This window comes from Balaenoptera acutorostrata, chromosome 1 (assembly GCF_949987535.1).
Source record: "Balaenoptera acutorostrata chromosome 1, mBalAcu1.1, whole genome shotgun sequence".
Classification (NCBI taxonomy): domain Eukaryota; kingdom Metazoa; phylum Chordata; class Mammalia; order Artiodactyla; family Balaenopteridae; genus Balaenoptera; species Balaenoptera acutorostrata.
The window spans coordinates 36,837,469-36,863,593 of NC_080064.1; the positions used below are offsets into that span (position 1 = coordinate 36,837,469).

At 46.3% G+C, this 26,125-nt stretch overlaps 1 protein-coding gene across 10 annotated transcripts in view; it reads right to left on the reverse strand.

The window, feature by feature from the left end:
* ERI3 (ERI1 exoribonuclease family member 3) overlaps positions 1-24,147 on the reverse strand; it is a 128,905-nt gene extending 104,758 nt beyond the window's left edge. For 3 of the 10 annotated variants that reach the window (XR_009008841.1, XM_057549973.1, XM_057549963.1), the window contains exons 1-3: positions 23,734-24,012; positions 21,226-21,301; positions 8,961-9,238 (exon numbers count right to left, since the gene is read on the reverse strand). Coding sequence is in view for 8 of the 10 variants with exons in the window: in XM_057549973.1 (XP_057405956.1) it covers positions 8,961-9,238; positions 21,226-21,301; positions 23,734-23,868 (489 nt within the window). In the remaining 2 variants the exon portion in view is untranslated. The other 7 variants (XM_007164579.2, XM_057550000.1, XM_007164580.2 and 4 more) reach the window with 5 other exon arrangements.
* Between the last annotated feature and the right edge of the window lie 1,978 nt (positions 24,148-26,125).

Genomic DNA, 26,125 nt, shown 5'->3' on the forward strand with positions numbered 1-26,125 from the left:
TAACGGCCTACATCACCACTAAGGAGCTGACCTATGTCAGGTGTACCCGACATGGACCTTCAGTGCAGAGCACTTCACTTACGACAACCATAGGTTTCGCTCTCCACTGCTTACCAAATCTCTTAGCGCCACTGACTACCAGAGCCCACGAGTACCCAAAAAAGCTATGAGCTACTTAAGAGCACAGTTCTCAAGCTTGTTTCTTTCCCAGCACATCTAAGGGCTACAACACGTAACTCCTCTCCATTCCCACCATCACCATCTTAGTCCAACCCACTAACCCACTTTCAAGTAATGCCTCCTAACCAGTTTCCCTCTGCCCATGTTTAACCCCTTGAACACTTTTCCCTCCATTCCCATGAACTCTGGCTTATGATATCTATTTCTGTTTCGTCTCTTCCACTCAACAATACATTCACACTTCCTTTTCTGGGACGCCAATTTTGCCCCCAACCTTACCGTGGACTCTGCACTTCCTCTCCTTTCAGCAACATTGGCATCTTCCAGTGAGAGCCTCTGCCAGCATTTAGCCTTCAGACGAGCCCTTGGCTGGAAGGGCCTCCCCAGCACTAGACCATAGCACTGGAACAGAAGTGGAGCCCATACAACAGACGTTTGCTACCACGGACCAAGATCTCCCACTGGCCAGCTACAGGCAGGGGCAGGGCCTAAACAGCAGCCCGTTCCAAGGCATCTTCACTTCAGCTTAGGAGCTTCCCTGATGTTTGACTCCCCCTCCAGAGTCTACCTCCCTCCTTTCTGATTCTCCCAGCACCTAATCGGGCTTTGCCTGTGGTAGCACTCAACACACACAAACCTTCTCTGCCTGTCCTAGCCTGCTCACCCTTCTGCTGCAGACCTGCCAGGCTGGGGGGCTGGTGTCAATCTGGGAACACTCTTGTTTCAGGCTTTTAGGCAATGACTCAGTTTTCACAGCTAGGGCTCAAACCTCATCACATAAACGCATGACTGTGGGGGCTTTTTAAGGATTGTGAACACCCAGGATAAGGGAATAAAAAATAATCATTCCAATGGCATCTTAATCAAAATGATGCAGGATCCTTTTTCCCAACAAGACACAGAGATGGAAGAAGCATCTCCTAACATCAGTTTCCTCATGTCAGACAACTGATTTCAGTCTACAAAGTAAGAAATGTAATCAACAGAGGGGAGAGGAAAAACAAAACAGGATGGGGGCAGAAGTAAAGCCCACGGACCAACCCTAAATGCTCCTCTGGATTGCACTCCCCCTCCTCCCTTCCCGACCTAACTGGTTTTCTTTCTGTGGCTGTGTTACCTGTTGCTGCTGCTCCGAGGGAGAGCTCCTCCCCACCTCCCACCCCCTCTGGTCACCTCCACTGTAGCAAATCTCTTCTCATCCAGGCTCTCCTGCCTCTTCATTAATCCTTCCCTCCTTCCTTCTGTTTCTCAATGTTAGTCAGCAGGCCGTTTATCTGTTTGAAGGGTATAAACCTCCCTGATCTACGGAAGGAGGTCTTCCCAAGGGATGCCTAGCAGATCCAGATCCAAACTGCCAGTACTTGGTGGGCGGAGCGGTTGTCGTATCATTCCCTAGCCCTTGCCTCTCCCTGGAGACCTCGCAGCCCAGCCCAGTGCTACCTTCAGGGGCAGCTCCCTGACAACGCCTCAGGGCCTCAGCTCACATATTTCTATCTTGATCCTCACCCTTTTGGCCCACACGTTACTGGCTAAAATTCTCTTAAACCTCTTGTAGCCTCTGTACTCTCACTTGCAGCATCCCAATAAGATGTTCTACTTGAACGTGAGAAATACCATATCACCGATATAGACAATCCTACTAGCCAAACAGTGAAATAATTTGCTGGGTTCTGAGAATTCCCCGGTGGTCCAGGGGTTAGGATTTGGCGCTTTCACTGCTGTGGGCCCGGGTTTGATCCCTGGTCTGGGAACTAAGATCCTGCAAGATGCTCGGTATGGCAAAAAAAAAAAAAAAAAAAAAAAAAAAATTGCCCGGTTCAAAGTCTTCATTCTCCCTCTTCCTCATTTTCAACGTTCGCGCACAAACAAGCTTGCAATGCAGGTCAGGTTTTTCAGACTTCATTCAGTTGGTCCTGGCTTACTCTGTGAGTGCGTTCTTTCATTCCTGCTGCAGCAGTTCTGAGAGCCCTCCAGCCCACTTGGCCCTCTCGGCCTCCTGACTTTCCCTTAACGTGAAGCTGTGCAATCCCTCCCCCACCCGTGAGCAGGGCTGACCAGTCCCCTCCTCTATGCGCCCACTGTACTGAGTACTCACCCAGGCCACGGTACTTATCACGCTGCTTCACAGCAGTTACGTGGCTGTCTACCCTCCTCGACTACGAGCTCCTTGAGGGTAGGGATCATTTCTTGTCTTTATGCCCCAGCATTTCACATAGAGCTTGAAGTTGTTATCCAAAGAGTAAGAGGAGGCCTTTTCGTTGCCTCTAAGGTGGCTACCATGAAGTCCTCCCCATTCCTTTACTGACCTGGTTGGTTTTGTCATGTCCAACAAAAACCTTAAAAGGCAGCTCAGTGTCACTGTTAGTTTAACAGTCCCTAATTTCATTCACCATTTATCAATGGCCCTATTCTTTAGAGCTCTTCCCCACCACCAACCTTAGCTCCGTGTCTAACAAAATCTGCATTCCAACAGCTGTCTCAGCCCTGGAGAGGCCACCGGACAATAAGAGGCTGGGGGAAATGTCTTCTGATTTGCACTAAATTACGTGGTGACTTTGTTACCAGTGACCCAGCGCTCCCCAAGGAAAGTTCCTTGGTCCCACCCCAAGGCAACTCCATAGCCTAACTACACACTATGGCAGCTTAAAGGTGTAAACCCTGGGGAAGGGAGAGAAGCAGACTGAATAGAGCAAATAAACCCACTTCAATCGTACCCCTGCTGTGCCAAACACATGCGGCAGCACCACCATGCACGAGTGCTCCGCTCCCCGAGATGTATATTTTACTTTTACATTGCTGTGTCTGCTCCAAATAAAGAAAGGCCGTTTGGCTTTCACACGAAGTTACAACAGGGTCAAGTTCCGGACACGGCAAATGGGGCAAATGCTTGTCCCACTCAGGGAGCACTAGTCGGGAGCCACAGTGAGAGCCAGGGGAGGCCCATCCCTATGAGGGGCCACCAGGAAACTGCAGCCTGTGGAGGGGGGCTCAGGAAGGGGTGGGGGAGGCACCACATTTATGGAAGCAGCAACAAAAAGGACAAAAGGGCCTAGTGGGCTGCCCCATGTCCACCCATCACTGGCCACCACTGGAGGAATTCACTTACAGTGACCCTGAAAGAAGAGATGTGTTAAAGCAGAGATAAGAAAGGCAATAATTGGTCTGATGGGCAGGGGAAAAATTATTCCAGGAGTCGAGAGCCTATGCAAGAACACTTACGGCTCACACAGTCATCATAACTCAGCCCCCTCAAGCATTTTGTGCTCTGCTTATGGTGTTAACTTTAATGTCTTAACATATAACACCATCCACACTAACACAAAATACTACACACGCCAGATGAGGCTGAGTTATAGTTGCTGTGAGAAGCATAACTTTGAATTTCCTGATTTTGGTGCATTTAATCTCAACCATAATGTTACATTAACGTCGGTTTTGCATTTCATTTCCCAGTGTAGAAGAATAGCGTCAGCGCCTTTGCCTGTCTGTACAGAAAAAGGGGCGGGGCTGACTGGGGCCACAGGCAGACGGACCACCACCCAACAACTGGGTCCTCCGCTAAAAAGCCTGACCCGACCCCTCCCCCTTGGAGGAACCTGTACCAGGACAAGTGAATGGGGAGGGAAGGGTGAGCTCTTTCTCTAGGGAATGGCCTTTCCATCCACTTGCAAAGTACAGGAACCAAGAGCAGAGGGGAAGAAGCCAAATATGGAGCAAGAGCAATGTGTGTGTATCAGGTGGGGGGAGAGTAGGGGGTAGGGGGCTCCTGCCTCTCAGCCTTGAAGGGAGGAGAAGGGAATCAATATAGTGTGATTTGTAGGGATCTTAACCAATTTCCTGTGAAGTTTTCCAAAATGTCTCTCTCACAAAAGACTAATAATGAGGAGCCAGAGCCAGCTTCAAGTCATACTGAAATCCTCCAAATGCCTCTCTTCTATTTTATCCCTTCTCCTGTCACCATCAACCCTCCCCCCACCCTGCCCTCCCAAAATAACCCGGCATCTGGACAATTTTCTATAAAAAAGAAACGCCTTTACTCATAGTTCTAACTTAAAATGCAGATGGAGTCTCTTCGAGGTTTCCTTAAAAAAAAAAAAAAAAAAAGCCCCTGTGGACAAAGACCAAACACTAGAAAACCTCAACCCCAAAGGTCATTTTTCTCCAAAGTTGTGGGCACTTAAATACAGATGAGAAGGAAAACAGTCACTGGGGCTGCTGCAGAGCAGTGAGAAAAAGGCTGTACCTCGGAGCCTGATGGAGTCTGATGGACGAACTCAGGGAGGGAGGGAAGGCGGCAGCCAGGACACGTGCTCCCAGACAGGAGCGCCGGGCCGCCCCTCCCTGGGCATCTGGACAGCTGAGGTTACTTCCTCCTCCCCGCATGCTGTGGCCTACACCTCATTTTCCTCACTTACATTTGCTTTGGTCTTTTCTGAACACTGAGGTGGTGAGAGAACTTGCCCCCAGGTTAAAGCTGCACAATTAAAGTTCCCACCAAAGCTTTCAGGCTGCTCCCTGGGCTTCGGGGTCACAGCCACCAGCGTTCGATGCACATCCACACCAAAATGAGCAACATGAACTCCTGCTGGCGAGGACAAAGCAGCCACGATTCTCCGAACCAGATAAAAACCTACTTCCATATCAAGAAACAATTCCTAAAGCAAGAAAGGAACTGTATTCCTCACATTTTGAGTCTCTAAAACATTTTAATCCACCTAAGTTAACATTTAAGTGAAAAAATATTTTCAAATGAAAAACAGTCTCATATTCAACCAATACCTATCATGTTAATCTGAATCAAAATGTATAAAACAAAATGAGTGCAAATACCAGAAAGGTGAAAGCCTGTTACTGGCAAAGCAACCACTCCAGTTTCAGTGAGCTGAACAGAGTACAAAAATAAACAGTAAAAATTATGACAAATGGGAAATACCAGATGTTTTACCATGTTTACAACCAATATTGTTACTCAAGTACAACAAAGCTTGCACCTGTCAGTTTGCATGGTGGCATTCCTTTTGGACAGTCCCAACAAGCTGACTCAGGGATTTCTGAATACCAGACACAGATGAGAGAAATGAACCCTATGCCGAGCCTCCAGAGAGGCCCTGGCCCAAAACTTGCTCCTGCCTCCTATGCAACTGAGGGGTATGACACACTCCCAAAAGAATCAGAAGTGCGCTGTGTTCAAGTGTTCAACTCTTGGGAGCCAGGCAGCAGGGGAGCCGGGGTGGTTCTGATTCACAGTCCAAGCACATCCCCAGGAGGCACACAGACCTTGTCCACAAAGTATCTCTGTCAAGTGGACAGCCATCAAGAGGTTCTGAGAGAGCTAGGTAGGGCTGATCTAACCTGCACACCATATTCTAGTCCTTTTACTGTCTCTTCTAGAAGTTCATTCTCATCCCAAATCTCAATCTTTCCTGCTTCCACTTATATTCTTTTTTTGTCCTTATTAAAATGAAGAGCAAGTTATCATCATACTCCTTGGAACAACTCCTTCCAAGTCTGGACAAGAAATCAGTCACTAAAACCATATTCAATTTCTCTTCTTTCTAAGTCTTATTTTTGTGCCTCTAATAATTTTTGTTCCTCCTTTTTTATTTTTTATTGGAGTAAAATTGCTTTACAATGTTGTGTTAGTTTCTGCTGTACAATGAAGTGAATCAGCTATATGTATACCTATATCCCCTCCCTCTTGGACCACCCTCCCCCCCCTTTCCCCCCAATCTAGGTCATCACAGAGCACCAAGCTGAGCTCCCTAATTTTTGTTCCTCTTATCCTGAGCTTTTCCAATTTCTCCACTGCCCTTGTTGACCAAAAGATCTAAACAATACAGAGGCTATGATGAGAACCTGACCTATGAGGACCTCAGTGGAAGGACACTATCCTATCTGGGACTGACAACTTCTCCAATCCATCCTCCAACCTTTCTCTGAATCCTTTCAGGACCCTGCTACATGCAAACTTTAGGGAAGGTTTTTTTTTTTAAAAGAAAGTGGGGTTGGGGGGGTAGCTTTAAGCTGCCAATAACAATAAGTCTCAAGTCACTTCTAAGCTGCCCATCCCTTTCCTGAGAGTGGTCCAGGGGGTAGTTCAACAACAGAGCTGTCTGGTCCCAAACTCACCTTCTTCCCTGTTGATCACAGCATTGTAAAGGCTTAATGAAGTAGAGATGCATTACATTTATCACTTGCCCTAGATCCACTCAAATCCATCACTATGTCACAGCAAGGAGTTAGATTGATCTGACAGGATTTGCTCTTCTTCACAAACCCATGTAAGTTATTACTCAGTACCCTATGCTCTTCTAGCTGTTTGCTGATTGATTATCTGACGATCAGGTCAAGTATCTTCTTTGGAATCACAGTAAACTAACGGGTCTATAATTTCCAAGATCATTCGTATTTGCCTTTTAAAGATAAGCAAGACAGCAAATGCTTCTTCCTGAGTTCTCTAAAGTAACAGCTAATGCTTTGCTAATAATGAACCAGGACAGCCAATTCCTTAAGTGCCCTTGGAATCACATCATCAGGGTCCATTGATTCTGGAGATAATCTTTAATCAGGCTCAGACCCTGGTAAAAAGCAGGAAGCCCAACCTCAGTCTAGGTCTAAAAGGCCCTGGTGCCTAAGTCTGGGAAGGAAGTTGGTGATACAAGTGATTTAAATCTGTACTGCATTATATCTTCAGCATTGCAATAGATAAATAAAAAGAACAAAAAATTAAAAGAACAATGCCCTTGAAAGAGAGATGAAAGGTGATACTAACAGACCAAACTGAGACATGAATCGAGTTTCACCTTCAGGAACATTGGCAGGACCCTCTGTAGGACAAGAGAACAGAGCTACATAATTATCTCAGCTTATAATCTAACTGAAAAGTTCAGAAACAAATATACATAGGCATGTGCCAGGAAGCAGAAAGCAGGAAATGTCATCAAGAAGGTGTCAAGCAATCATGAGGCTTCAGAAGAAGGATGAATCCTATGCAGTAGCAACGTGTTAGGTTTTAGACTCAGGTCCTACTAAGGCTTACTCAGCAACTGAAATCATCAGCAAGGGAAATAATATGGTATATTGGGGTATGGCTCCCTGATTCTCAACGCAAGAGAATCTACATAACCAAAACTCCCACCCACCACCCAGGTACACCCACCACAGAATCTCCAGTAGTTTGGGGAGGTGGAGAAGACGACCCTACAGCACAGGTAGGAGCAAGAGGCTGAGAAAGAAAGTGTGGCTCAGGCTGCCCCCAAGCCGTCTTCCCTTTCATGCGAAGTTCCTTCCCCTAGGAAGCTCTCCTCATCCAGCGCCTGTCTTCCCAAGCCTCAGCAGGCCTGATTCCAATCCTCCCCCAAAGGCAGACCACTACTTTGAGAATAGGAAACAAACAGGAAAGGAGAAAGGGAAAGGTAAAAGGGTTGTGGTATCTGCTTTATGGAAAATAATCTACTCTCCTAAAGATAGAACCCCTCCCTGGAAAAAAAAAACCAACCATGAGAAACGAACCCAGTTTACCTCTGAATGGACCTCCCTGTCTCCCAAGTGCCTGCTGCTACAATCCTCTTCTCCTCCTCTTACTACTGAAAGCTACTCCCAGACACACATGTCTACAAACCCCCAAATTACCCACCTGATAATCCAGCCCTACAGGGAAGAGTTCCAGTCCTAGAGTCAGGCATACCCAAGGCCCCCACACTACAATGCACTGCCACATCGGCCCCCAATCAGGCCCCCAAAGCAAACACCAAGCAATCCAATATCACCTAGCACACGTGTCTCTCTGCTGCTAATCAAAGCTTCTTAGCAGCACTACCTCAAAAGGTAAAAGATCTCCGAACACAGTTGGTAACTAAGAAAAAAATGCAAGCAAAGAAATTTTCCTTTCCAACAGACCAGCAATGGTTGTTCAGGTTATCTAATGCTGCATAACAAATCATCCCAAAACTTAGTGGCTTAAAACATCAATAATCATTTATTATCTCCCACAGCTTTGATGAGCCAGGAATTCAGGAGTGGCTCGGCTGGTCAGTCTGGCTCGGGGTCTCTCCTGAGGTTGAAGTCTGATGTCCACTGGGGCTGTAGTTATCTGAAGGCTTGACTGGGGGCAGCAGAGTCACCTCCAAGACAGTGCCAAGAAACATGACCAGCAAGTTGGTACTGGCTTTTAGCTAAGAGCCTCAGTTCCGGTACACATGTGCCTCTCGCCAGAGCTGCTTGAGTGTCCTCAAAGCATGGTGGCTGGCTTCTTCCATAGCAACTGATCCAAAAGGGCAAGTTGGACTGTGACGCTTTTTATGACTTAGCCTCAGAAGTCACGCAATGTCTCTTCCACTCTACTCTGTTGGTTATACAGGGCTAGCTCTCATTCATTGCAGGAGGGGGGAACTACCAAAGGTGGGAATATCAGGACGTAGGGATCGTTGGGGGCCATTCTGGAGGCTAACACAGTATTCCCTAAAAGAACATGCAGCAGTAGCAGGAGAAGGCAGGAGGGAAGGGAAAGGAGAGAGGAAGGATGGGACAGAAGGAAACATTTTGATTCCCAAAGGCTGAGACCAGAGAGAAACAGTGTGCCCAGTTCTCTACAAAGACCTCTCAGGTCTACCTTACCCTAGGATGCCTGAGTCAAGTCCTGCTTCTTAGGCAGGAACTCCAGATGAGTAGCTAGAAGCCAAGAAGACATGAGAAAGTTCCTCTGGGTCCCAGAAAGCAAGTCTATCCTCCCTCCCTCCTTGCCCACCCCACCTTTGCTGAAGCAATGATGCAACAGTTACCTGAGGATGAATCTGCGGCTTGTCACACGTGGCCTCAAAGTCCAGCACTAAAAAGTAGTGATACCTCTGGGGAGGGAAGGACATCATTGCCGCCATGGATGCGCCAAAGCTGTGGGCCGCCAGCTTTCTGGTGGATATGGAGCAGAACTCCGGAACACCACAGGGAGAAAATAAGTGGGAGCCCAGCACTTTTCTTGCTCTTGAAAGTAAATATGAAGAAAATCGAGCTGCTCCAGTCTGTAAAGGTGCTAGCATTGAACATCCAGAAGCATCTAAAACTTAGGGGAGGAAAGTTTAAAAGAAAAAAAAAAGAAAGAAAGAAAGAAAAAGAAAAAAAAAAAAAAAAAAGAACAGAGAGTCTGGGTTACTCCCTCCCACCGTGGCCCTGTTCCACCTGGTCTTCAGGAATAGTCACAGAACATGAACCACTCCCCAGTGTTTCTGTGCCCATTTTCTAAATCCCAGTATTCGTTACTGAAGTTCAAGACCCTTAATACTGGCCCCCACAGTATTATGACAGCTCTGAGTCTCCCAGACCATTCTCAAAACAAGATGCAGCACTGGCCTTGATCTTTAAGTGGAGCTCTAAACTTCAAAAGAGAGAGAGAAAAATTCTGTGTTCACTTCTCAGGTGGCAACAGTTAACATTAAAGCTAAGTTTCCCAAAGTAACCCGGGGTGCCCCGGTTGCACAATCAGTCCTGGGAGCTAAGTAGACCCAGACAGACAGCAGGAAATGCCCAGGACTCTCTCCTCAGCTCCATTCCCAGCCATTGTCCCTGGCTTTCCTGTCTGTATCTTGATGTTTCCACATGCCCTCCTTCCTTCTCCCAACGGGAAAGGAGCAGAGCCCAAGAGCCCATCACAGGGAGCTTGCTCACCATATTCTGGTGATTCCCCAGCCCCCAGCCAGTAAGTGGCACCTGGGGGAATGAACGAAGCCTGCAGAGCACAGCTGCCAACAGCCTCGGGCCTTCCTCCGCTGCCTTTAGACTAACTCTCTACTAGAGGCCTTGAATGACTGCAGGACTTTTTTTAAATAGGGAAGAAAAAGAGAAAACCCAGATGTGGTGGTAATGGGAGCATTGCTAAAAGTCTAGTAAAGTTTTCTGAGTTGTACACGTGCAAAAAAAAAAAAAATATCCAAATCACTTTTCAAGTTTTCCCTTTAAATTTGCAGAATGTCTGCTCCTTAGATGACTAACGAAATATAAAAATCAAAGCCTAAGTTTTACTCACGAATAACTCAAGCTTCCTTAAAAAAAAAAAAAGAAACAGGAATAAAGCAGAAATTTTGTGTTTTTCCCATTTCATACCCAACACTCAAATTCCCTCAACTTTAATCCTCAAAGTCAAACAAGAAATCATGCTGCTCAATACGGAAATGGCCATAGTTTAAGCTTTCTGAAGCCCCAGTCTGACGGAGCCAACAGCTTGCCTCTGAAAGACTGCAATGGGCACTCACTCCCTCCTGTAGCGTGGAGGAGGCTAGCAGCCTGGGAAGTCCAGAGCACACTAGAGGCAACAAGGTCACTACCACCTGAGCGGACATGGATCGTGCCAAGTATCACTTCTCACCCCAGCTCTCGCGGGACTCAAGGAATGACCTACAGTAACTTGCCTGCATATTTATTAGGATACATGCTGGTGTGGGTCCTCAATTTCCCTATTCCTATAGTGAGGTTCCATGTGGAACAAAGACCAAGAAGTATTTTAAGTTCTTCATGATTCTAGCACAAGCGTAGTGCTTGTTTTCACCGTGGCCTACAGCCTCTTCAAAAATGCAGCCAAACTCCGTAGCCTGGGATAGAAAAAGGCTGGCTTGAGTTTCATTATGGAATCCCTTGGAAAGGCAAACGGGCCAACATCCTTTTGAAAGCCGGAATCCAAAATAACTCTTCACGTCACTCACTCCTGAACAGTACTGGAAGCCTTGCTGACATAGGAGACACCAGTCTGCTCAGATTACACATTCTAGTTTGAATCCAAAGTCCGTTAGGGCCTTAGAACTTTTCTCTAACCTCTCAAAGTCAGGTCATGCATAAGGACTTCTGAAAGTCTTAATGTTTTCCAATGTGTTTATATAGGGTATAAAGTGTTTTTAGTCAATCAGACTCCATCTGCCAAATACTACAGGCAATTAAGCATCATGATTAAGGAGGGCTTCTGGGTTTGAATCCTGGTTTTACCACTTATTTGCCATGGCACCTTGGGCAAGCTCTGTTCTTCAATTCCTCACCTGTAAAATGACAATAGCAGCTCCTACTCCTTAAGCGAGAGTGAAATGAGAGGACATATGTAAAGCACTAAGAGCAGGGTCTGGCACATAGGGCTCAATAAATATAAGCTTACTATTATTACTACTACTATCCTATTGGGCTATGCCCACCTGGCCAAGCCTGGACCCCCATACTTTGGGCCTATAAATCCAACGCATAAGGCAACCTCAGAGAGTAACATCAATGTCTCCTGCACCCCCAGGTTGCTCTAGACCCCCCATACTACATACTGTATATGCCCTATCCCCTCCCATGGACAACACACTGATGGCCAGAGGTCCTCACGCCTGCAGGCCTTGCTTTCTCATCTGATTTCACCCACATAAAAAAGCTTCTCTCTTGTAAAAAGTCTTGAGAGCAGACATTAGGAGACCAGGCCTCCACATATCAGCAGTCACTGGGTTCCATACTTCCCTTACATTTAAAAAAACCAAGTTCAACTCAAGTCAAGAAACAGAGGGCAGCTCTTCTCCCCTTCCTGAAAAATTCAATCTAATGGCTTTAGAGCCATTAGTTGTGGCAGAGGAAAGTAGGGTCTACATCAGTTGAAGTGGGAGGAGCAGAAGGGTCTGGGAGGGAGTATCAGAGCCCAAGCTGGGTGAGGAGGCATCCATACAGAGGCAGGAAGGTGTGATGCAGCATGCCACAGCCCTAGTGGGGTATGAAGGGCACCGCTGGCGGAGAAGGAGCGGCAGCCTGATGTGGGGACTCACAGGCAGGGTGAAAGAGTACCCAAGGGGGGAAAGGGCAGTGGCCACAACGGGAGATTAGTTACATACAGAGGGATTGATCAAAAAAGGGCATATATTAAGGGTAATGGGACCAGGTTTCTCACTGTTAGAGGATGGAATTAAAACATGGAAAGGGAAAAACATCTGTGGTGTCGAATTGGAATTGGAGTGTGAACTCATGGTTTCTGATATATATATAATATATAAAATAAAGCTAGGGCTTCCCTGGTGGCGCAGTGGTTAAGAATCCACCTGCCTGGGGACATGGGTTTGAGCCCTGGTCCGGGAAGATCCCACATGCCGCAGAGCAACAAAGCCCGTGCGCCACAAACTACTGAGCCTGCGCTCTAGAGCCTGTGAGCCACAACTACTGAGCCTGCACTCTAGAGCCTGCGAGCCACAACTACTGAGCCCGCATGCCACAAGTGCTCAGGCCTGTGCGCCTAGAGCCCGTGCTCCGCAACAAGAGAAGCCACCGTAATGAGAAGCCTGCGCGCCGCAATGAAGAGTAGCCCCTGCTCGCCACAACTAGAGAAAGCCTGCACTCAGCAAGAAAGACCCAATGCAGCCAAAAATAAATAAATAAATAAATAAATTTAAATAAATAAAGCTAGATGTACATATGAAGATGAGTATATATCTATACACAAATATATAGACACATGTATATATATTTTCTAGCTCTGCTTACTGAAGGGCCAGGGAGCAGCAACACTCTGATAGCAATGTGCACATCTAGCACCTAGCTGCCTTCTAAACAACATCCTCCACTGAAAGAACTAGAGCTCTTTGGAGAACTGGCTGATTCCAGGGCTGTGGCAGAGAAAGTACAAGATGAGCCTAGAACATCCTGTTGTGCCAGAAAGCAAGGAAATGCTCAAAAGGACGCAGAAACCAGCTTGAAGGGGCTCCCACTGGCAAGTAAATAATGATATTAATGGATTATAATGCACTGAATAAAAAAAGGAAACCATGAGGCCATAAAGATAAAAATAAATACATAAATAAGTAAATAAATTTTAAAAACTAAAGTTTGGTAAGGGATTTCACATAGTTTCAAAGTATCTCCCCACAGAATGCTTATTAATTATAACAGGGAATAAGTTTACAATGGAGAAGCCTGGAAGACATCACCTTAATCAAGTGAGCAAAATGAACATCATCAATAATGGGATTAATCAAAATCTTGCATCACATGATAGGACGCAATGAGAAAAACAAAGCATCATTTCTGTGATACTCCTGTCGAAGATGCATAACCTGAATCTAATCATGAGAAAATATCAGACAAACCCTGAATGAGGGACAGTCTACACAATAACCAGCCTGTAATCTTCAAAAGTATCAAGATCATGAATCTCAAGGAACGTTTACTGAGAAAAGTCTATAAGAGATGAGAGACTTGGTAACTAAATGTAATGCACGATTCTGAACTGGATCATTTTGCTGCAAAGAACATTACTGGGACAACTGGCAAAACTTGAATGGGGTTTGAGGATTAGATGGAGGTAACATATGAATGTTCATTTTGATGGTTGTGTTATGGTTAGGTAGGAAAATGTCCTTGCACATAGGAAATGCACGCAAAGTATTTAGGGTGATGGGGTGTTAGGTAGGCAACTTAACTCACAAATGGTTCAGGAAAAAAATTCTTTGTACCCTACTTCCAACTTTTATGTAAATTTGGCCTATTTCAAACTTCAAAAAAAATTTTTTTTTAACCACATGCAATGTTGTTTAAAAAAAAAAGAAACAGAGAACAGTATGTGAGGGAGCCATCTCCCCGTACTGCCACAGAGGGTAGGCTGCACACTCTCCTCTGGCAGCCCTCAAAGCACGGAGTCTCCATCCTAAGTGCCCCTGCCCAGTGCCCCCTCACTGGGCATCTCTGTCACCTCTAGAGCCTGCTCGGGAAATATCCCTGCACTCCCTGCAGAGGCGCTCCACTTGCCTGCCAACCCTCTGACATCTTAGAGATTGCCCCTTTCTGCTGATGTCATTATATTTTAGTCACAAGTTTGCAGAATATAAGTCTACAACTTATATCATCAGCCAGGACTTTGAGAATCTAGTTGAGGGGCAGAACTCAAAAGGAACAGTTTATGATTCTGTGTATATCTATCTCCTCACCAGCTTTCACCAGAGACGAAGATTTACACACATTTATTCTGACACCCATTTCCTCCTCCTAGCAAATTAAAGGTAGTAAGTAGCCTATGGCAAAGAGGAAAACGAATGATTCTCTCCTCAAAATAAAGGGACCAGTCCCCCAGTGGGGCAGGGGAGAGGAAAACAGGGACTGCCACAGGGCCAGCCCGATTTGGAGGAGCAGGCCTGCACCACAGCCCCCGGAGGATGTGCACAGTATTTACACAACAGACACAATGGCTCCTCTGCAGCCATTACTGTCGGTCAGGTAAATAACGCATGTGCCAAAACACACATTTAATGAGGGAAATAATATGCCTTTATAAAAAGCCTCAATTTCTATTTACCTGAGAGACCAGGGGAGCACCAAATCACCAGATTAGTGGACCCACAGAGGAGTCATTCTGGCGTCTTAGGTAAATAGACATTTTATAGCCTTCCATTACTGGAGGGGGGAAGGAAGGGCAAAGGGAGGGGGCCATCCTTTAATATCCACATACAGGCCAGGGGAGTCTGGGGGAGAGAAAAGAAGAGAAGCCCATCATGAAATATGGGGTCCTCTCCCACCCCATCTCCCCAGCCACATATACTTGGGATCTCTGGGGAGGGTATGGGTTTATACCATCCCTGGGTTCAATCCACTCCATAAAAAGCCAGACTGGGGAGTTCCCTGGAGGTCCAGTGGTTCGGACTCGGTGCTTTCACTGCCGCGGGCCTGGGTTCAATCCCTGGTCAGGGAACTAATATCCTGCAAGCCTCGTTGTGCGGCCAAAAACAAACAAACAAAAGCGAGACTGGGAGGCAGGGGTGCATTCCAGAGAAACTTCAAGGCACTGAGGCAGGTTCTGGGTCCGCACTAGAAGCACATGGGACAGCCACAGAGTACCCAGTTCCCAGTCTCGGGGAAGTCCCTGTTCCAATCTGACCTGCAGTAGCACAAGTGCTCAGACACCTAAGCCACAGAGGCATCCACAGAGAACACGGTAACAACTGTCTGCAACTTGTTCAGTCACAGGCCCTGTCTCAGGCGGCTAAAAATAACCTGGGAAAAATATAAATAAACTGCATGCCTTCAAAAGTCATAATTTTCAATCTAATGAATGCATTCTTAACTGCCAGAGCACTTTCTGTGAAAATCATAGACTGTCAAAGGTGAAAGAAAACCTAAGAGAAGACGCAGTCCAGCAAGCCAGGGAAAATGAGCCCCAGAAAGAGAAAAGGACAGTCCAAGGTTCACAGAGCAAGTAAGGGTAAGAAGAGAACCCATGGCTCCCGACCCCCAGTTCAGAGCCTCCAGCCACTGCCCCAACACAAGGAGCAGACACCAGCATTTGTCCCCCAAGCTTTTCTGTAGCCTCACAAGTGGAGGCCAGGGGCCTGAGGGCTCGGCCTAAGGCAGAACAAAGCTTGACACCCCTACAAAAGCTTAGAACCTCTACACGACTTCCTGATGGCGCCAAAGTGGAATGCAAGCAGGAACTCTAAAGCTGGGTCCTCACCTCAACAAAACACTCTTCTCCTCTCTACACCCCATCACCCCCTAGACCTGTAGCTTCAGCTGCTTCTGCTCCAAGACAGGGCTAGGGAGAACTTGTCCAACATCAGAAGCAGCTGCTAATCCCAAACTATCAGAAGAGCTAAAGTCACTAAAGACCTTCAGGAATACCAAATTCTGATGGCAACATCACAGGCCGTAGGAGGCTCGCTCTCCCCTTCAATTAGCCTGTCTCAGCAACTCAAGGCAGCACAGAAAAAGAAGTACCTGTTTGTGATTTGCCTGCTGTTTACTAACCCATCAGCCACATTCAGTAGCTTGGGCAAACTCCTTCAAGGGGCCAAGGATGGGAAACATCTCTTTGCAAAGACCTGCACGTCAGTTGTGACCCCACACACGAGAGGGAGCAAAGGCTAGTTTCCTAACACATGGTAAATAGGATAGAAATGGAGGAAGGGCAGGGTATGGTATGGTACTCTCATCCCTGTAAGCTCCTCCCACACTTGTAGACAGCATCTGACCCCAGAGGGGAGGTACACAGAACCTGCTATACCCCTGCTTCCGAAAGGGAGAACTGGAACAGAAACAAGGAGTCATACAGCTAGTTGTTAAAATGCCGTATTAGACAAGCACAGGTTCAAATCCTGCCTCCACCACATGCTCTTTGTAATAATAGCTGTAACAAAAATACCTATCTCTTAGCGGTTCAATTAGACCATACAATATGTACAAAGTGCTTTGCACAATAGTAAGTTCTCAGCAAAAGGGAGCTATTGCTAATACATGAGAAAGAGGAAAGTGAAACACTATTTTGTGAAAATCTACTACAAGCCAGGCACCGTAGTTGTGACTTACATATTTCATCTCATTTAAGCCTCCCAACCATCAAGCAAAATAGGTAACAGTATTCCCATTTTACACATGAGAACACTAAGGCTCAGAGGCACTCAGCTCTTCAGGGCCCTGTTCTCCTCTCCCACATTTAAGGGCCCACTTTCTCCACTTGGCTGATTCTCCCATCAGCCATAGGGCTAACAATGCATATCAACTATAGTTTTTCTTTTGAGCTAAGGTATGACTTTAACTAAAAGGAACTCAACCATAGCAATAATTAAGTCTGTCCAAATCACTCCAATTTGTTTCTAATAAGAAAAACAAATTGCAGCCTGGGTACAAAAGCGGAAACAGGGGGACTTCCCTGGTGGCACAGTGGTTAAGACTCTGCGCTCCCAATGCAGGGGGCCCAAGTTCCATCCCTGGTCAGGGAACTAGATCCCACATGCATGCTGCAACTAAGAGTTCGCATGCCACAACTAAGGAGTCCGCATGCAGCAACTAAGGAGCCCATGTGCCGCAACTAAGGAGCCAGCGAGCCACAACTAAGGAGCCCAACTGCCACAAATCTTCCCCTTTTAGTAGCTTTCTCTGACACCTCATCAGAAAGTTAATTGCTTAAGTGATCCAGTAGCACAGTTTAACTTTTATCTCACTATATTGTAAGATTTTAGTTATCTGTTTCTCCTCTTAGCAGTAATTTTCAGCAAGTCGGGTGAGAAGGATGGAAGATAGCAGCTGTAGGGGTGTATGTGTGTGTAAAAAGGCATATTTGAAGAGATCATTTCTTTTTTTCTTTGGCCGCGCAGCATGTGGGACCTTAGTTCCCCAACCAGGGATCAAACCCATGCCCGCTGCAGTGGACACAGGGAGCCTCAACCACCGGACCGCCAGGGAAGTCCCTGAAGAGATCATTTCCTGTACTTGTTTTTTGTCAGACCCTTGAATCCAGTTTAAAATTTCAAGCAGCATTAAAGAAATGTGTAAGATTAGCTTTTTCCATCTAAGGAGTATATGAGTTTAAAAAGTCTGAGGAACACTGAGCTAAACATAGATCCTTGAGGGCAAGGACCACATTTTATTCATTTCTGTATCCCCAGCGCAGGGGCAGGCACAAAGTAAGTGTGAGGCAATGTCGGCTGAATGAATTATGATGTCAACTGCTCTGGAATCAGAACATGGCAGAACAGAGCAGGGCCTAAGAAGCAGGAAAAGCTTCTTTTCTTTCTTTCTCTCTCCTTCTTCCTACCCACCTCCCCCCAGTTCTGTCCTCCCCAGTTAGAGACAGAGAGTGAGCAAGCATTGCCTTGGTGCCAGAATACTATTAAAAGGATTAATTTAGGGACCGGTGTTTGGACTGTCACATCCAATCACTACCCACAGATCTACAGCTTCCCAAATCAAGCTCATGCAAAGAGGAATCAATTGCAAGGACACAGAGGGTCTGAACAGGCATACTAATGGCTTCCTGAGGTGCCAGCGGCCAGCTCTGACACTCCCATAAATTATCCGCCTTTTGATTTTACCTGTAGCTGTGGGGCACAAGGCACAATTCTGAACATATCAAAGCAATCTCTCGTCACCCAAGGCTCCCCCAAGAATGTCCCCAAAGGAGGATGGACTAAAAACAATGACCCAAAGGGAATCTGCTTCCCAGCAGGCCTGTTCCTAGCAGTCATCAATTAAAACCCAACAGGACCAAGTGGATAAAGGGACCCAGATCAAGACTAGGAGATATGGATAAGACATGCATCAGACTGCAGTTCTGCAATGACTATACATCTCTCACTCAAAGGAAGAGAAATCACAGCAATAAACTCACACAATTTCATCTGGGGGCAACTCTGCACCAGCTCTAACAGTACCTCGCAGCATGACCTCGGACAACACACTTAACCTTCCTGGGCCTCAGTTTCCTCACATGCGTAGCAGGGACAATAATGCTGACCACCTGACCCGCTTCCCAGAGTGGTGATGAAAAGTAATAAACAGCATTCAAGAGGCACTTTACAAAGCCACAAGGGTTGCAACATTAATAAACGACCCCGACAGACCAGGAAAATGACTGGTCACACTTCGGTGAATTTCTTTCGGGTAGCTGCTCACTCAGTTCACTTCACTGATGGTGCTGGGGCTAAGGTCCACCCTGAAGAAAGTTCTGGAATTCCGAATGGGACTCCTGCTGTCTGAAGATTTTCCATTATGAAGAGCAGCATCTTGCTTTAGTTATAATTTCCTCCTGTTTGCTGGCTGCCTCTGCCAGGGGCTAGGTTTCTATCACATGGCCACAATGACAACTGGGAGCACCCCAAATGTACTAAGCCAAAGGCCAAGTCACCCAATTGCTACATGCTTTTTAAAAAATTGTGTAAGGGCTTCCCTGGTGGCGCAGTGGTTGAGAATCCGCCTGCTAATGCAGGGGACACGGGTTCGAGCCCTGGTCTGGGAAGATCCCACATGCCACGGAGCAGCTGGGCCCGTGAGCCACAATTGCTGAGCCTGCGCGTCTGGAGCCTGTGCCCCGCGACGGGAGGGGCCGCGATAGAGAAAGGCCCGCGCACCGCGATGAAGAGCGGTCCCCGCACCGCGATGAAGAGTGGCCCCCGCTTGCCGCAACTGGAGAAAGCCCTCGCACGAACCGAAGACCCAACACAGCCAAAAATAAATAAATAAATAAATAAATAAATAAATAAATTAAAAAAAAAATTGTGTAAAATATTGTTAGTAACAAAAGTTAAGGACACCTTGCTAAGAGTTTTACATCTCATTAAATCCTTTAACCAACCTATTAAGTTCCATTTTACAGATAGAAAAGCTAAACTCAGAGAGGTAAGTCATTTGCCCAAGGTCACATAAGCACTGTTATCAGAAACCTCTAGCAATGCACACCGGAGCTTGCAGGAAGAGGAAGACAATTCATCAGACACTCAACAAATACTTTATTTGATCCCTGTACCTGACACATACCATCATACTCAACTAGGAGACACTCTCAAAACCAGAAAAAGATCATCAGTTTCTTAGAAGCAAGCAAAGAAGAAGACTAAGTAGGACATACAGAGAATGAGGCAATTCCCTGGGAAGCTTAGGAAAATGGGTCCCCCTCCGTGTGTACAGTTCAAGAAATTCAAAGCAACTAACATTAAGCTATGAGACCAAAGACCAAAATCTCTCCCCAGCTACATTTATTCACTACTACTTTCAATAGAAAAGAGTTCCCCCAAACTTCTCATTCACTCCACACCAACTTGTCCTTCCCACATCTTTTCTAGTCTGTGAAATAGGAGCTGGTATCGCCAACAATTTCTCTGGTAGACATCCTTTAAGCTCAAGTAGATGGCCAGGAAATTAGCAAAGAGAACCAGTATACACAAAGATGCAAAGATTCAGGTATACTCAATTTTTAATTGTCAAAACACTGCCTCAAAGGTGAAAATGTTACCCATGTAACTGCCACAGCCTCCTTACTGGTCTGTCTCAGGTACTATCCCCTTCAATCCATTCTTAACACTGAACATTGAAATTAAAGCAAACTTTCTAAAACACAAATCTAGTATCAGTCCACTTCTTAAAACCTTTCAATGGCTTCTCACGGCTTTTATGATGGTCTGATCCAGTGGTTGGTCCACAGGCCAAATCCAGCTGCCACCTGTTTTTATAAAGTTTACTGGAACACAGCCATGCTCACTCATTCTCCTACTATGGCTGCTTTCGTGCTTTAGCAGCAGAGTAAACAGTTGTGACACAAACCCATAAAGACTAAATATTTACTATCTGGTCCTTTACAGTAAAAGTTTGCTGACCTAGTCTAAACTTTTTTTCTACCCACCATTTAATCCTAAGAGTTTATAAGGCCCTGGCTTCTGCTTACCTTTTCTCCTTAATTTCTCACTGTATTCTCCTGTCTCCTGCCCACTGAGTACTTTATGTTTCAATCACACTGAACTTCAGTTTCTCAAACTCAACAAAGCTCTGACCTTCACACTTGGTTCTTCACATCTTCATCTAATTCTAGCTGAGTAGTTTACTTCCTCTGAAAAGCCTTCCCTGAACCCACCAGTCTGGGCTGGAGATCCTTCTAAGTACTCTCAAGCACATATACTTACCTCGTTACAGCACTCTCAGAGGTCTTGTGACTGCTTAAATACTATCTGTCTCGCCCATGAACCTGTAAGCTCTTTGGTGTCAGGGATAGCAGCTGTCTTGCTCACCACCACAATCCCACCACCAAGCAAAATGCCTGGACCTCAGTTATTCAACAAACAGCATCTGACATCCTGGATATCAATTGTCAGAGTCTACCTTTTTAGCCAGCCCCGATCCTCGTAAAACGGAGACAGACTGGGATTAATCATCCACCCAAAGGTGACCCACAACCCAAATTTGATAAATGTATGTGACCAAGATCCCAAAGGCCTTGGTCAAATGCATTTATCACAAGCCAAATAAATGTGATCCTTCCTATTGTCTTAAGATGTGTATTTCTCAGGATAAAGGATTATTCCGGCTCTATTCAACCTTCCTGAACTTCAAGTAGGTGCTCATGTAATGCCCACTGAGAAATCATGGCAGAACTTGAAAGTATGGATATCCCACCTTCAACTCTCACCACTTTATAGACTTTGGGTAAGTTTCAGTAGTCTTTTAGCATATGGTATCTTGTCAGAAAAAGCTACAGAAAAGTACAGTCTGCACCAGTCCCCACTCCCCACCCTCCAAGCCCAAATACTCATAAGGAAGAAGTCAAGCCAAACCTTGACCATGCAACAGGATTCTCACCTCTCCTTACTTCGAAGATGCCAAGACTGGCCGCTGGGGATGCTGAAGGTTCTGTGAGAGCTGGAAAGCCCCAATGCTGTGGATAAATACAGATCTCTGCAACAAGTCTATTTCAGTACTGTCTGAAACAACTAAAAGATCACACTATACTTCAAACTCCTAAACTCAAACTACTTTGGGATAACAGTTATCTACGTGGAAGCACAGTGCCAGTACAGAGCTTTCAGAAGCTACTAGTACTACAGTTGACCTTTGAACAACACAGGTTTGAACTGCGCAGGTCCACTTCTTATGTGCAGATGTTTCTCAATAAATAAATATATTGGGAGATTTTTTTGGAGATTTGTGACAATTTGAAAAAACCTGCAGATAAACCACATAGCCTAGAAATACCAAAAAAAATTAAGAGAAAGTTAGGATGTCATGAATGCATTAAATATAAGTAGATATACACATAACATACAAAATATGTGTTAATCAACTGCTTATGTTATCAGTAAGGCTTCTGGTCAACGCTATTAGTAGTTAAGTTTTTGGGGAGTCAAAAGTTATAAGCAGATTTTCAACTGTGTGGGGAGTCGGTTACCCTAACCTCTGCGTTTTTCAATGGTCAACAATATATACTTTTGCAATGATGAATTTCATCTTCTCTAGTGGCATACTTTTCTTCCTAAGGAGGTTTATCTCCTAGAAATACTAAACATTTACAATATCTGAGCTTGGACTGAGAGAGATGGCCATGAAGTCGTGGCTCTCTGGATAATCCCAAATCCTAGTCTAGCCGAGGAGGGGACACTAGTAAAGGCTGACAATATTCAAAACTCAGGAACTGAAGCAGGGATTGGGGGAAACACTGGTTGCCACAAAGCCACAGGCCATACTGCAAATGGCCACACAGACCAGGAAACACTTGCAGGATATATCCAGGTCTGCCTCAAGTTCTAAAAAAGTCAAGGTAATCAAAGCCCAAATCAAATCATCAATGGACACCTATCATATTTATCACTTAATTCAGATTTTCCATACTCCGGTTTCTCTTCAGATAACTTAAATCTTGCACCTTTTACTCATCAGATCTTCCAAAGGATTAGAAGTTGCAGAGGTGCCCTTGTAAGCTAGCAACGCCCTTGCACAAAGAAACACCTAGGTTTGGAACCAATCTATTCCTGTCTACCACTCTACACATTTAACACTTTATTCTACTCAGATCCCCTGGGAAAATGCCACTCGCCAACCTACCCCACCACAAAGAAAACACTTTTCAAAATGAAAGGGAATAAAAGCACTTTTATTTGGAAATTTCAAGTTGCAAGGAGAGCTCTCAGCCAAGCTCTGTGACCTAGCTAGCCGATTATTTACAGGATCTTTGGGCAGGAATTGTTAATGAGCTTTTAATTTGGAGTGCTTAAGTTGCCAAAGTGCTCTGAGCTCCAGTGAAGCACCACAGAATCCATAAAGGAAACCTTATCAATCACTTCCCGGCAGCTACTTCCCCCAACCCCCCCCCACGAAAGGCAGCCAAGTGGGTTTCTAACCAAGATCACAGACACACACATTAGTGGAGTCACACTCCAAGTCCCTGTTTATAAATTGGCTTTCAAATGCTAGGGGATTCAGGTATAATATACTTAAGCTCCAAGCATGAACCCACCAAAACAAGGCATGCTGTGTATGATAAAGTCAGAATAAAGCAGAATTTGATGAAGCCAATTTCTGGTAGAAACTCTACAATCAAAAATCATTCAGCCAATCACAACCTACTATCGTTCAAATAGTGTACGGTCTTTAGCCAATGGGATTCCTGGTTTTTTGCCCTTCGCCTGGGAGACTGATAAAATGTCTGACAAGAACTAATACCAGAGAAGTGGCCAGAGACCTAGGGCAGAGGGAATGATGGGTACTATCAGTTTGCAAAATCCAGCCCTAAGGACAGAATCCAAACACCCAATGAGAAGCCACGTTCAGCATCTTCCAAGTCAACAAGGAGCAGTTATATTTTGCAAGAACTCACAATCAAGCCCCAATCCAAGTTCATGCCTTTTTGTTTTAAGAAAACACCTGTTGCTGGAGCATTTGCAGGAAAAGCAAACAGAAAGCTAGCCAAGTTAGGCCCCTTATTCAATCCTTCCACCGTAACTACGACCACCGCTACAGATTTACAAAAAGAAGTAAACTGCTAAGCTTGTGTGTCTGTGTGTGTGTTGGGGAGAGGGTAAAGGGAATGTTCTCTCTACCATCTCCTTGCTAGGTTTCAATCCTCTTTGGTCAAAGCTCTCTTCCTCCTCCTAAGTAATCCCAGGTAGGAAGTCAGCATGCTTAATCACCTCACCCAGCCTGTCTTTCAAAGCCCTGCCCCTCTCCCTCTCCGCCAAAACGTTTCTCAGTAGACCATGCATCCAGGGTGAGCACATGGGCCAGCACCCCAGGCTGCACAAACTGCGCGCCGCGACCCTCACCCCGCATGCATTACCAGGGCCCAATCTGGGGGGGCCTCGCCGCATCACCCACCCCGGGGTGTTGCCCCCAACTCGGGCCCATCCAAGTCCAGGGGATTGTAAGGGGAGGAGCAGGGGGCCAGGAGACCAGCCCTCCTTCCCAGGGCCGCCCCCGCCCCCCGTCAGCAGCGGGAGAGGCTGTCGCCATGGCAACGCCCCCTCCTCGGGGCCAGCGCGGCAGGCTCCCTCCAGGTGCAGGCCCCGACTTCTCCCTCGGCCTGAGCAGGCGCTCAGGGCAGTTTACGGCGGCGGGCGCGGCCCGCGCCGACTGCGGCGCCGGCCAGGCAGAGGCAGGGCCAGCTCCGCCCGCTCCCCACCGCCCGTTCCCGGCCGCCTCAACAGCGGCAGCCAGCACCACGAGTCCACAACACACCGACTCACCTCCGCGCACTCTGACCCCGGCCGACGCGGCGGACGGGCGGGCGCGATGGCCAACCGCTGAGCCCGCAGCCGGGTCCTCCGACCAATGGGCTGCATGGGGGCGGGGCTTCTTCTCCCCAAAGGCTCGCTCTCCCGCCGACATGCGCGCGAAGGTGCGCCAAGATGGTGACTCCCCACCGCAGGCCTTATGGGACTTGTAGTGTCGAGGTTGCACGTATTTAGAAGAAAGTGAAGGGGGGCCTCACTTCTGAGCTGTGAAAGAAATTTTTTACAAAAGGAAACTTTCTAAGGCCTAGAGAAACCCAGGTCCCCCACTTCCGTTTTCCCACCTTCCAATATACTCATGAGGTGAGTATAGGCTCATAAGGTGACATGTTGTATTTAGATGTCACCTTCTCATGATTAGTTCATTCAGCAAGCCATTACTATCATTTACTCTCTGAGGTCGGCCTGGGGGAAGACCTGAGAGGAGGGGGATTTTAGGCGAAGAAAAAAATGCTTAGATTTCTGAAGGGCCTTCCCAAGGAAGAGGGAACTAAGTTGTTAAGATCAGCTCCACAGGGAACTTCAGAGTTAAAAAGGATTCTGGCCTCAGCTGTGGGGAGTTTCAGTAGTCAGTCTCTTCAGTCAACTGGAGAGAACTCTGGCCAAAGCCAGAGATGTATTTCTTCATCTTGGTTGTGCCTCTCTGGGAAGTCATGGGTACTAGGTTCTGAGCTGGGAAACCCCAGCCTTGTCCAAGCCAGTGATGGTTTTGACAGCCTCCCAGTCAGCCAGGAACCATCTTCTGTGCCCAGCTTAGGTCACCAAGCCCTCTGACATCTACATATTTTCACTTAAGAAAATGACGTCAGGGCTTCCCTGGTGGCACAGTGGTTGAGAATCTGCCTGCCAATGTAGGGGACACAGGTTCGAGCCCTGGTCTGGGAGGATCCCACATGCGGCGGAACAACCGGGCCCATGAGCCACAATTACTGAGCCTGCGCATCTGGAGCCTGTGCTCCGCAACAAGAGAGGCCGCGACAGTGAGAGGCCTGCGCACCGCGATGAAGAGTGGCCCCCACTTGCTGCAATTAGAGAAAGCCCTCGCACAGAAACGAACACCCAACACAGCCATAAATAAATAAATAAATAAATAAAACCAAAACCCAACTAATTATTGCCAAAAAAAAAAAAAAAAAGAAAAAAAGAAAACGACGTTCTGGGCCCTACCACCTCCGTGAGCTCTGACCTTAACATAATGAATGGTTCCCACCTGAGCTGGGAAAGCCTGGTAATCCCCCTTTTAAGGAATGCCTTCCTTAATCCCACATGATGGGTTAGGTGATTCTACTGTGCACCTACGGAATTTATTGCATTGTTTTATAATTGTCTCTTTCTTTGTTGTCTCTCCCCCAGGGCTGTAAACTCCTGTAAGGTAGGCATTATTTCTATATTGTTCATGCTGTAAAGTAATACCCAGCACAGTGCCAGGCATAAAGCAGGCACACAATAAATGTTTGTGAACAAATGAGGGAATAAACACCAGCAGGGACAGGTGTCACTTAACCAAAGGTCAGTAAAGTGGAGGCACATCTGCCTATCGCCTGATTCTTGGAGCTGGAATTGGGTCTTCCTCTTTCCATTAATGTTATCTAGATGTTAATCCCAGTTGATCATATCAGTCAACATATTTTATAGTGCCTCTGCTAAGTGTCAGGCACTGTTTCTGTTGCTGAGGATTCACTGGTGAAAAAGACACACAAAATCTGTGTCGTCAAGGAGCTTTTACATTGAGGAGGAGGAGGGGAGAGGAAGAACAGACAATAAACAAGTAAGTAAATAGATAAATAAAATTAGACCAGTATAAAATAGATAGCTAGTGGGAAGCAGCCACATAGCTCAGGGAGATCAGGTCGGTGCTTTGTGACCACCTAGAGGGGTGGGATAGGGAGGGAGGGAGGGAGACGCAAGAGGGAGGAGATATGGAGATATATGTATATGTATAGCTGATCCACTTTTTTATAAAGCAGGAACTAACACAC